The sequence below is a fragment of the Pristis pectinata genome, chromosome 16, assembly GCF_009764475.1.
Source record: "Pristis pectinata isolate sPriPec2 chromosome 16, sPriPec2.1.pri, whole genome shotgun sequence".
NCBI lineage: Eukaryota > Metazoa > Chordata > Chondrichthyes > Rhinopristiformes > Pristidae > Pristis > Pristis pectinata.
Window position 1 is genome coordinate 41,839,229 of NC_067420.1, and position 13,355 is coordinate 41,852,583.

At 43.5% G+C, this 13,355-nt stretch overlaps 1 protein-coding gene across 1 annotated transcript in view; it reads left to right on the plus strand.

The window, feature by feature from the left end:
• LOC127578693 (ubiquinol-cytochrome-c reductase complex assembly factor 1) overlaps positions 1–13,355 on the plus strand; it is a 104,420-nt gene that overhangs the window by 53,276 nt on the left and 37,789 nt on the right. The window contains exon 6 of the mRNA XM_052030978.1: positions 3,671–3,779. Within this exon, the coding sequence (XP_051886938.1) occupies positions 3,671–3,779 (109 nt within the window). The remainder of the gene's footprint in view (positions 1–3,670; positions 3,780–13,355) is intronic.

The following is a 13,355-nucleotide window of genomic DNA, read 5'->3' on the forward strand; positions in this document are numbered from 1 at the left end:
CATTCGGATTGGGAAGTAGGACACTGAAATGGGCCCATGATGGCTGATGCTGTTTCCTCCATATTAAAGTAATCTATATCAATACCAAAGCTAGAAGCAGGTTGGTAGAAACGGTTTCTGAAATATGGGTCCTGAGTGATGACATCACCCGAAACCTAACTGTGAAAGTGAGGTGATCCGTGTGCATTCAAGGACAGCTTCTATCCCACTGTTGTAAGACTATTGAACAGTCCTCTTGTTGATAAGATGGACCCTTGACCTTGCAATCTACCTCGTCATGGCCTCTCACCTTATCGTCTGCCTGCACTGCACTTTCTCTGTAACTGTAACACTATATTCTGCATTCTGTTATTGCTTTTCCCTTGTACTACCTCTGTACTGAGGTGTTAAAATGATCTGTATAGCTGGCATGCAAAACAAAGTTTTTCACTGTACCTCTTTACATGTGACAATAATGAACTAATTACTATGGGTGCAGTTCCACAGATGGATGTTCCAGATTTTGGAGTTCCCATTGCAGCTTCAAAATGAACATTATACAGATAGTTGCATTAAAACTTGGCTGAGAGCTCCCAAGGGCAAGTAATTTGGCTAGCTGCTATGTGCCATGAACTTTGGCCCCTGGAAGGCATGGCAGTGCTGAGACCGCCAGGTTCAATGGAGAGAGGTTCCCAAGGTTTGTAAGGCCACTGCTTTGGTCCTCGTTCAGTATGTGGTTTCATTCAAGAAAATTAGTTCTTATTCTAGATCCTCCCCAATCCTCCTCGCACCTTTACCTATGTATTTTACTATACTAGTGGATGCACCTTGTTGGGCTGTGTGTGCCATTCTTCACAGTTTTTAACTGCTTTTTGAATCAGTATTGCTACAGTTAGGGCTTTCCATTCATGGCATACTTTCATACATTAACAGTTTCCCACTATTTGAAGACCCAAGCGCTTTCTTGTTACATCTTGTTCTGCAAACATGCATCCTTCCATCAATGCCACTGAAATTTATTACCTGTTCATTATTACATGGTTTGTGAGACTTTACACTGTGCACAGATTGGCACTGTTATAATGCAGGAAATCATTTGTTGTACTTTGGAAGTTATCAAAGGCCTTACAGAAATAACTTTCTTTGTTACATGGTTGCATGAAACCTATAGCATGAGACATGATGTTCAGCCCAACTTACTGCTGTTTATGCTTCACACATCATTTCATGCTATCTGTATATCCTTCTGTTCCTTTCTCCTTCAAGGAGTTTATCTAGCTTCACGGTAAATACTATTACATTATTCCCCTCTGTACTCATTGTGACAGGTTTGTTCTTACAGTCTTTGAATAATGAAGCTTCTCTCGAATTTCTTTTCGGGCTTATTGCTAATGTTCTTTGTAACTATAACCTCCGGTGTTAAGTCAAGCAAGTGGAAATGCCTTGTATAAATTTCCCCATTGAACCCTTTAATAATCTTAAGCATCTATCAGATCACCCTTGAACCTCAACCCTTCAAGCTTTCCTCATTTTTATACCCTCAGAACTAGTATTGTCCATGTGAATCTTATTCTGTATCTCCTCAAATCCCTCTGTATCTTACTCTCCCTGTGTGGAGACTTGAACTGTATAGAACATAGAACAGTACAGCACAATACAGTTACACAGTGTTACACATTGGTGAGTCCAGAGTCAGATAAAGGCCAGACCTCACAGATTTCCTTCCCTGAAGGACATCAGTGAGGCAGATAGTTTTTACAATAATCTGGTAGCTTCATAAACACTGTTACTGAGATGAGCATTTTTCTTTCCAGATCTATTTAAATTTAATTTAAATACCCCAGCTGCATTAGTGGGCTTCAAACTTGCTTCTTTCGATCATTAGGCCAGAACTTAAGGTATCTTTATTAGTCACACGTACATTGAAACACACAGTGAAATGCATCTTTTGCATAGAGTGTTCTGGGGGCAGCCTGCAAGTGTCGCCACGCTTCCGGCATCAACATAGCATGCCCACAACTTCCTAACCCGTACGTCTTTGGAATGTGGGGGGAAACTGGAGCACCCGGAGGAAACCCACACAGACACGGGGAGAGCATACAAACTCCTTACAGACAGCAGCCGGAATTGAACTCGGGTTGCTGGCGCTGTAATAACATTATGCTAACCGCTACACTACCATGCCTGCCCTTGGACTGCTGGTCCAGTGTATTCTAAGTGTTTAAGCCTTTAAAACTTAAATAACTTAAGCTTTAGGTCTTTAACATCTGTATGCTGGAAGCAGAAGAACTGATAACTTCTCATTGATGCTGGGCCATTTATATTTGATTGTATACTTGTACTGTCATTAATATCTTGATCATGTAAAGAGAAAATGAAGGAAGAAGGTATGGCTGTGGAGACATAGGCAACTGTGAAAGGATAGATTAAGGCAGAACTGAGAAAACAGGGAAACTGGGCAGGAAATGCAGAACTGAGAGAACTTTGCAAGGAAAATTCATTCTTTACAAAAGAATGGCCCAATAAGCAGTTGATGTAGTGGTTGTCATATTGGCTTTAGTGGGATGTTATTGAGTGCAATTTGGCCAACAGGTTTCCTTCTTCATGACAGTGATAGCATTGGTAAGTTGGTTTATTATTGTCACATGTACCGAGGTACAGTGAGAAACTTTGTTTTGCATGCCATCCAAACAAATCATTTCATTACACAGTTCATCGAGTTAGTACAAGGGAAAACAATAACAGAATGCAGAATAAAGTGTTACACTTACAGAGAAAGTGCAGTGCAGGCAGACAATAAGGTGCAAGGCCACAACGAGGTAGATTGTGAGGTCAAGAGTCCATCTTATCATACTAGGGGACCGTTCAATAGCCTTAAAGCGGCTGAATAGAAGCTTTCCTTGAGCCTGGTGGTAACTGCTTTCAGGCTTGTGTATCTTCTGCCCGATGGGAGGGAGGAGAAGAGATAATGTCTGGGGTGGGTGAGGTTTTCATCTCTATAATATTCCTTTATGCTAATGTGCCAGGTTTTGTTTGATGATGCTCCTGTGAAGCACCCTGGGGTAGTTTACTGTTGAGATGCTACACAAATGGAAGTAGTTTTTCTTGTTGTGACATCCTTCACCAGGACCAGCGTGAACGATTTGTTGAAAAAGGAGTCAGCTGCAAGTGTGAGCATTTAGATTCATAGAGCAATACAGCGTGGACGCAGGTCTTTCGGCCCAACCAGTCCATGCTGACCACGGTGCCCACTCAGCTTGTCCCAATTTCCTGTGTTCGGCCCATATCCCTCCAAGCCCCACTCCTCCATGTACCTGTCCAAGTGCTGCTTATATGATACTGTTGTACCTGCCTCACCCACTTCCTCTGGCAGCTCGTTCCATACACTCACCATCCACTGGGTGGAACAAGTTGACCCTCGGGTCCCTTTTAAATCTTTCCCCTTTCACCCTAAACCTATACCCCCTTGTTTTGGACTCCCCTGCCCTGGGGAAATGACTGTTACCATTCACTTTATCTATGCCTCATAATTTTAAACACTTCTATAAGGTCACCCCTCATTCTGTTATGTTCCAAGGGATAAAGACCTCACCTGGTCTACCTCTCCCTATAACTCAGGCCCTCTAGTCCCGGCAACATCTTAGGAGGATGAAAGTTGTTCCTAATTCGAGCTTTGCTTTTGTGCTTGCAGGATGTCCCTGGTGCGTATGAAGCAGGAAGGCCGAGAGGGCAAGTATATGTGCAAGTACATTGTACACTCCATGTGGGAGGACCTGGAGCAACGGGGTAAAGTAATGGGGGTAAGTCAGTGATTCTGTAACACATCTGGAAAATGTTTTCTCCTGATATTTAATGGACATGTAAAAAAAGTCACATGATACCCGAGACTACGTAGTTCATGAGAACCAGTCACCCCAGTGTGTGATTAATCAAGAAAATATTTGACAATAGACATTGGAATAATTTGCTCCATGTTGAGACTCTGTCCTGCAGTTTGAAAGTTCATGATTGGCACACCATTGGGATCGGAGGCAAAATCGACAGGAGAGAGATGAGAATTGTTTTCACGTTATGAACTGGATGCACTGCCTGAAGCACATTCAATAGTGGCTTTCAAAAGGAGAAGTATTTGAGAAGTGGAAAGACTTTCAGGGCTACAGGCTGGGAGTAGCTGGGAGTGGGACCAATTGGACAGAGCCAGCATGGGCGAGGTGGGTTGAATGGCTTCTTCATTTGCTTCGATGGTTCTGAGAAGTGCTGAGTATGGTCACTGTGTGCTTTAGTCATTGGTCCACTGAGCCCTGTGCTTGAATGGCTCCAAATAATTCTAAAGGTCAAAATGAGTACAGATGCTGCAGATCTGAAATAAGTGAATAAAATGCTGGAAACACTCAGCAGGTCAGGCAGCATCTGTGGAAAGAGAAACAGTTAATATTTTGGGAAGAAAACTTTATCAGAGCTGGGAAGTTAGTTTTAAGTTGCAGAGAGGATTGGGGGTGGGATGGATGGGAAGGAGGAAATATGTGTGATAGGGTGTGCCCAGGATTGTTGCGATGATAGGAGGAGAGGAGGAACCAGATGAGGTGCTGTTCTTCAAGCGTATGTAAGCTCCTGTTGGAACAGTCCAGGAAGCCACGGTCAAATAAAGTCAAAGTCGAGTTTATTGTCATATGTACAAGTACATGTATGTGCAGGTGCAATGGAAAAACTTACTTCCAACAGCATCACAGGCCCATAACATTACATAAGCAGCATTCACAAGATAACATAAATTAAACACAATTTTTGCAAGAAAGATCACTATTAGAACAAAAATAACATCCATTTTAGTGCAAAGGGATCAAAATGGTCATAGTGTTGCTATACTGAGGTAGTGATTAGGGTTGTGCAGGTTGGTTCAGGAACTGACTGGTTGAAGGGAGGTAGCTGTTCCTGAACCTGGTGGTGTGGGACTTCAGGCTTCTGTACCTCCTGCCTGATGGTGTCATTGCAGCTACCATGACATGACGTGTTTACGATACCTCAATCCTGAGGTGAAATTTCTGCTTTACGGGTTTTGGTTACCCTGTTTTTAGGGAAGACGTCATTAAACTGGAAAGAGTGCAAAGGAGATTTAGGAGCATGTTGCCAGGACTCGAGGGCCTGAATTATAGTGAGAGGTTGGGCAGGCTAGGACTTTATTCATTTGAGCATAGGAGACTGAAGAGGGGTGACCTTTATAGAGGTGTATAAAATCATGAGGGGCATAGATTGTGCATTCACCCTCGTCTTTTCTCCCCAGGGAAAGGGAACCAAAAACTAAAGGGCATAAGTTTAAGGTGAGAAGCGAAAGGTTTGAACAGACCTGAGGGGCAACTGCTTTGTGCAGAGGATGGTTTGTACATGGAATGTGCCGTAATGCTCTATGACTTAAAATCTCCCTAATGCTCACATGGGTCGATTGGGTGCTGTTCCTCCAGCAGATTGTTTGTTGCTCCAGATTCCAGCATCTGCATTCTCTTGTGGCTCCATTTCTTAGTCTGATTGCTTAGTGCAATTGAACCTGTACAATGGAACCAACTCAACTAGGCTTATCCACCAATGTCATTCACTGTGTACCAGCTGCCCCAGTAGCTTTGTGATATCAGCACAGTTGGTACTGCAGCAAGGGAACTTTAAATAAGCAATCGAAACAATGCTGAGGAAAAACAAAACGTGATCAAATTATCGACAACAAAGTTTGATATGGCGACCTCTGGCCTTACAGATGTTTAGTTACGGGATGTAGGATAATTGCAAAAGGTTCATGCTGTCAAGGTTTGGCTGGTCAGCAGGTAGCTGGCTGGCTTTGTTCAGTACTGACTGGAAATGTCCTGCTAATGTGTGGCCTCTTGTATCATATCTCTAATGTCACTTTAAACAGTTCAGGAAAAGTTTATGATTTGAGAATGGTGAAAAGGGATAGCTTAATTTACTGGGAGTAGAGTCGTAAGAGAAAGCATTGCAAAATTGCAAACAGCTTCTTGATCATGTGAGAAAAGGTGTATGTAGCTGGGGGGTGGTGGAAAGTTCTGGCATTTAGCCCTTTAAGCTCACTCCTGGTAGATTTTTTCACGAACTTCACTCCCCTGCATTGCCCCTACAACCTTGAGTATGTTTTCAAGTATTTTCCCAGTTCCCTTTTGAAAGTATTCAAGCAGCACATTCTAGATCAGAATGTAAAGATATAAATATCCTGTTTGCTGGCGTCCCCTCTGGTCCTTCTACTCTGCGCTTTAACCTCCTCTGGTTACCCATCCAGCTCCACTAGAAATAATTTAGAATTCTCAGACCATTGGGAGGAATCTGATGGCAGGGTTCATTTGTATTGCACGCAACCTCCACTCCACCCTAATTCATCTCCTCCTCTCACTATAATCTCCTGATCCTTCCACCCTCATTTGTCTAGCTAGCTTCCCCTTGATGACTTCTTTATACCCAGCTGCTGCTTATGGTAATGACTTGTGCCATCCACTCTCTGGAGGAAAGGTATTTCTTCAGAGTACTTGCCACCTTTCATTTATGGCCCCTGGTTTTGGACTTGCCCGAAGAAGACACCTATGTGACCTTGTATCCAAATCTGACCATCAGTGAAGCAAGGGGTATCATTGGAATCTGATGTCAAGGTTGCTGTGGGCCACGACTGCTTTGACAGGCAGTTGACTAGCTGGGAAAGTGCAAACTCTTCGAATGCCCAATTTCACATGGAAGCTGTTCTGCAAGGTAACCTGCCATGTTTCACAGCTTTTAATTTGGGAAACTCATTCAGTAAGTGTCGTAAAAGCAGTCACGAGAAAATAGGATCAGGAGTAAACTACTGCACCTCTTGGACCTGCCCCACCATTCAAAATGATCATGGCTGATCTCTGCTGGCCTCAACTCCTCTTCTGTCCCCATAACCTTCAATTCCTCAATCTTTCAAATATTAACTAAATCCACCTGAAGCATATCCAGTGATTCAGCCTCCACCAGCCTTGGGCAGAGAATTCCAGGGATTCACTATCCTCTGAGAGAAGAAATTGGTCTTAAATGGCAAACCCCTTATTTTGTAACTATGTCCCCTTGTTTGTGACTCACCCAGTAGTGGAAATATCTCAAGCCCTCTCATGACCTTATACATTTGAATAAAGTCACCCTCATTCTTCTGAACTCCAAGAAATACAAATCAAAGGAGGCATGGTCTCAATCGGAAACATCAACCATCCTTTTGCCTCCACAGATGCTGCTTGACCTGTTAAGTTCCTCCAGCTATTTGTTTTTTGATACAAATCCAAACCATCTAGCCTGATTTATCATTCTTCTGTCATTGGACTCTTGCATCTGTTCATTTTCTATGCTTATTTTTCCTGGTCAGCTGTTGGTAGGCAACTTCAGTTCTGTGTCATTGTCCTGTCAGTCAGAAAGTTGTCAAGTTTCTGGCTGGGAGTTTCTGCCCAAGTCACTTTGCTGAAGACAGTGAGAGTCATCACAAGCTGGCAAGCACAGGAGTGCAAAACCCACCAACTCTGCAGCTGAATGAAGGGCTTGTTCACCCTGAGCACTCCACACGGGACTGGATGCAGTGCACAGAAGGTCACTCTTCTGCACTGTGGATACACAGAGCTTATTTCATATCAAAGAGCAAGCTGATGTTCCTCCCCAGCCTGGACGAGCCTGGGAATTAACAGCATTCAGCAAGGTAGTTGCGTGAGCGGATAAAACTCGGGTAAAATTAAACCCGTTTACAGATATTCCTCAATTTGCAAATGTTTAATTTTTACAAATTTTTGCAATCAACTCTTTGGGATATGTGTTCAATTTATAAATCTGTTTCTTGTGATAATAAATAGTGCCTCACTCTGTGTCAATAGGAGTGCACGAAATTGAAGTATCCACAATGCATTTGATAGAGTCATAGAGAGAGACAGCACGGTAATAGGCCTTTCACTTCAACTAGTCCATGCCAACCATCAATAGTTACAATAATTCTGCTGTAATCTATTTTATTCTCCTCACATTCCCATCAATACAACCTCCCCAGATTCTATAATTCACCTACACGTGAGGGGCAATTTACAGTGATCAGTGAACCTACCAACCTGCACGTTTTGGGATGTGGGTGGAATCCCACACAGTCACAAGGAGAACGTGCAAACTCCACACAGACAGCACCTGAAGTCAGGATCGAACCTGGGTCACTGGAGCTGTGAGGCAGCAGGTTTACCATCTGCACCATTGTGTTCACCGCTTTTTCTGCATACAAAATTTTGGTTAACTCGCATTGCTTTTGTAAATTGAGGATTGGCTGCAGAGAATTATAAAAAGGAAGAGGAGGCCATTCGGTCTGTCATATCCACACTAGCCAAAACTGAATTTTTTTTTAGGTTATTCCCACATTCCAGCTCCCAGTCCATTGCCTCGTTGGTTATGGCCATTCAAGTGCTTATCTGGGTAAATTTTTAAATCCAATGAGAGTTTCTCCACTCTGTCGTCTTTTCAGAAACTGTCTATTTCGGAGCAGCCTGCTTTTTACTTGGGAACCCACATTCCAGGCAAGTCGGAAACATGAGAGACTGCAGATGCTGGAATCTGGAGCAACAAACAATCTACAGGAGGAACTCAGCGGCAGTGTAGCGGTTAGCATAACGCTATTACAGTGCCAGTGACCTGGGTTCAATTCCAGCTGCTGTCTGTAAGGAGTTTGTACATTCTCCCTGTGTCTGCGTGGGTTTCCTCCAGATGCTCCAGTTTCCTCCCACATTCCAAAGACGTACGGGTTAGGAAGTTGTGCGTGTGCTATGTTGGCGTCGGAAGCTTGCGGGCTGCCCCCAGAACGTTCTACGCAGAAGATGCATTTCACTGTGTGTTTCGATGTACATGTGACTAATAAAGAAACCTTATCTGTGGGAGGGTGGGAAGGAATTGTCGACATCAGGTCTGTTGGGTCCTGATGCAGGGTTTCGACCCGAAATGTAGACAATTCCTTTCCAGACAGGGATGCTGATTTTGTTTCATACAGTGTTGTACGAAAACCAACATGCAGTGGTGCCTCAAGAACACAGATGGGTGTATTCCCCTCTTTCTTTTGCTCCTCAAGACCCCATTGTGTTGTATGACTGGGATTGATGTTATGCATTGAGCTTGTATGAGACAAGTTCAATCAAATCTTTATGCCTTGTACCATTCTGTCCTCATGGCTAAGCCACACGTTGATCTTAAAAGCCTCACCCTTGCTTTCAGATCCTTCCATGATCTTGTCCATCCTTGCCTCTGTTATCTCCTTCAGTCCTCTAACCCTCCAGTGTATCTGCATTTCTCTAATTCCAACTTGATCACCTCCAAGTTTAATTATGTCATCGTTAGCAGCTCATTTATATTCACAGTATAAATTATATTGTTGGCAAGTAGATTTGACCATAAGATATTAAGCCATTCGGCCCATTGAGTCTGCTCTGCCATTCGATCATGACTGATTTTTTTCAGCCCCATTCTCCCCGTAACCCTTAACCCCCCTTACCAATCAAGAACCTATCGATCTCTGCATTAAATACACCCAATGACTTGGCCTCCACAGCCCTCTATGGCAATGAATTCCACAGATTCACCACTCTCTGGCTGAAGAAGTTCCTCCTCATCTCACTTTTAAAGGGATAACCCTTTATTCTAAGGCTGTGCCCTCAGATCCTGGACTCTCCCACTGATGGAAACCATCCTTTTCACGTCCACTCTATCCAGGCCTTTCAGTATTCCAGTAGTTTTCAATGAGATCCACCCCCCCCCCCCCCCCCCCCCCCCATCCTTCTGAATACAAGGGTAGAACTTGATGAGTCTGTCTCTGAAATATTGTGTGCAGGTCTAGGCTTCCCTACTGAAAGGATGTATTTGCAATAGAAAGTGTAATGAAGACTTCTGGAATGATGGATTTGTCAGTTGAACAGGTTAAACAGATGCAGCCTATGCTCTCCTGAGTTTAGAATAAAAGGTGAAGCACACAAAATTCTTAAAAGGCTTGATAGGGTAGATGCAGAATTGATGTTCCCCTGTCTGGGTTGTCCAGAACCCAGAGTCACAGGCTCAAGATAAGGGTCGGCCATTTAGGACAGATGTCAAGTGGTGAATCTTTGGAAATCTCTATCCCAGACAGCCGTGGAAGCTCAGTTGTACAGTTTATTCAAGACTGAGGTGGATAGATGTTTAGATAGTGAAGAACAGCCATTGTATTGAATGGCACGGTAAGGATGAGGGACCGAATGGTCTAATCCTTTTTATCATCTTACATTTTTGCAATATCAGCATCCACTGACTAGTAGAGGGTTTGGATCATGGAATCGTACAGCACAGAAACAGGTCCATGACGACCAAGATCCCCATCTAAGCTAGTCCCATTTGCCCGCATTTGGCCCATATCCCTCTAAACCTTTCCTATCCATGTACCTGTCCAACTGCCTTTTAAATGTTTTTAATGTACCTACCTAACCACTTCCTCTGGCAGCTCATTCCATATACTGATCACTCTCCAGATGAAAAAGTTGCCCCTCAAGTTCCTATTAAATCTCTCCCCTCTCACCTTAAACCTATGTCCTCCAGTTCTTGATTCTCCCGTCCTGGGAAAAAAAACTGCGCATTCACCCCTCATGATTTTATACACCTCTATAAGATCACCCCTCATTCTCCTACACTCCAGTGAAAAAAGTCCCAACCTGCTCAACCTCTCTCCATAACTCAGTCCCTCAATTCCCGGCAACATTCTTGTAAATCTCCTCTGCACTCTTTCCAGCATAATGGCATCTTTCCTATAGCAGGGTGACCAAAACTGAACACAATATTCCAAATGTGGTATCATGTGGCTGTCCAATCCCAGTGTAGGAATAGGTCTGTGTAATGACTCCATACCATTGTACAGATTGACCATAATCTATATTTAATAATTAGGTGGATAAACTGAGGGAATCACAGGTGAATGTGGAAAGCAGGAAATGTTCAGAAAAACTTAAAAGAGAGTTGTGGACACAGCTCAGCACATCACGGAAACCAGCCTCCCCTCTGTGGACTGTCTACACTTCTCGCTGTCTCGGTAAAGCAGCCAAAATAATCAAAGACCCCACCCACCCGGACTATTCTTTCTTCTCCCCCCTCCCAGGGGGCAGAAGATACAAAAGCCTGAAAGCACGTACCACCAGGCTCAAGGACAGCTTCTATCCTGCTGTTATAAGACCATTGAACAGTCCCCTAGTATGATAATATGGGACTCTTGACTCAATCTACCTTGTTATGTCCTTGCACTTTATTGTCTCCCTGCACTGCACTTTCTCTGTAATCTGTGAGACTTTATTCTGCATTCTGTCATTTTTTTTCCTTGTACTACCTCAATGCACTGTTGTAATGAATTGATCTGTATGGATGGCATGCAAAGCAAAGTTTTTTCGCTGTACCTCGGTACACGTGACATAAAGCAATTTACCAATTTAAAAGTCCCAAGTTCTGAGCTTGTTTGGCCGTTAGCTAAAACCGCTTCCATGATATGTAGAGTAGGCCATACAACCTTGCAAACCTGCTCCATTCTTCAATAAGTTCACAATAAATCTCCCTCAGCTTTATTACCCCATACCCATACTTTCCTTAATTTTGTGAAAATCTAACTTGTTCTCCATCTGGAATATACTCTAATTGAGCATGTAGAGCCCTCCTTGGCTGCATTGCCCTTGTGTTCCATTCCATTACCTGCAGACTCCCCAAGTTTCATTGTTCGCTAAGTTTCAATGTTTGATATTTCCCGGATTCAAGTGGGAAAGCTCGGTTGAAAATGCTGGTTCCAGAAACAGGAACTGACTATTCCGTAGGCTGGGCATTTCTAACTTTGCCAGTCCTGCTGAAAAGCCATTGAGCAGAAACGTTAACTCTGATTCTCTCTGCATAGATGCTGTCTGACCTGCTGAGCATTTATAATGAGCTCTGTTATTTCTGGATAGGCAGTAGGTCGGTCAACCAGCCAAGCCCTGCTTCTGTTAGTATCACAAGGGAACTGTTTATTCCTTCTAGTCCAGGTACTCAGTCATCATTCTTTTTACTTGATTAGTTGAAACAATGGTTTCAATGTGCTCTTGGCTAGTGTCCCTTCTTCCCACAACCCTCTGTGAGACTGAGCTCTGTTGACTATATTCTAACTGGCATTATTCTTTTCACATATCATTACCAGTTTGCCAATGCCTCCGTTTTTAAAATTTTCTTACCATTTTTGTTAACTCTCTCCAATGCCATGCCTCCTCATTCCCTCAGCCACCTATTGACATTCAACATGCTGAGAAATCTACTATCTCCATGTCCCTGGCTGTAGTCACATCATGACTGATGTCCATGCCTTCAGCCTCCAAGACCCTGAGCTCTGGAACTTCTCCCCCACTAAACCTCCATCGTTCTACTTCTCTCCCCCCTTGAGAGGCTTCCATGGTGCCCAAATCTTTGATCAAACTTTTGGTCACTCCATGTGACACATGTTAAACTTTCTTTGCAAGGTCTCTTAAAGTTCCATGGCAGATTATGTTAAAGCTACCTTGTAGCTGTTGTTATTGAGGTGAAATGGCCCACACTGATCATCAATGCTTTGTTACTCTGAGAGGGCAGTTCATGGGACAATGCTGTGGTCTATTGTCCACCCCTAATTGTCCCGTGCTAAATGACTTGCTAGGCCATTTCAGCTGGCAGTCCAGGGTGGGTGGGGTCTTTGATTATGTCAGCTGCTTTACCGAGGCAGCGAGAAGTGTAGCCACAGTCCATGGAGGAGAGGCTGGTTTCTGTGATGTGCTGAGCTGAGTCCTATATGTGACCCTGGACCCAATGTGGTTGACCGCATATGGGCCAGACCAGGTAAGGGCAACAGATTTCATTCCTTGAGGGACATGAGTGAACCAGGTGGGCTTTTACTACAGTCCAGTGGTTCCATGGTCATCATTGATGGTACTATCTTATGCTGGATTTATTCAATCATTTCCACTTAAGTTCCCCAGCTGCCACTCTGAATGTCTCTGGATCATGCCTCCTGGCTCCTGGTCTATAACTTAACCACTCTGTTATCATACTCCATTGGTGATGGAATTGCAATTGATTTGTTATTACCACTTGTACAGAGGTACAGTGAAAAATTTGTCTTGCATACCATTCATTCAGATCAATTTATTACACGGTGCATTGAGGTAGTACAAGGTAAAACAGTACTGAATGTAGACTAAAGTATTATGGCTACAGAGAAAGTGCAGTGCAGGCAGACAATAAGATGCAAGGTCATAACAAGGTAGATTGTGAGGGCAAGAGTCCATCTTACTATACTAGGGAACCGTTCAACAGCAGCATAGAAGCTGTCCTTGAGCCTGGTGGTACGTATT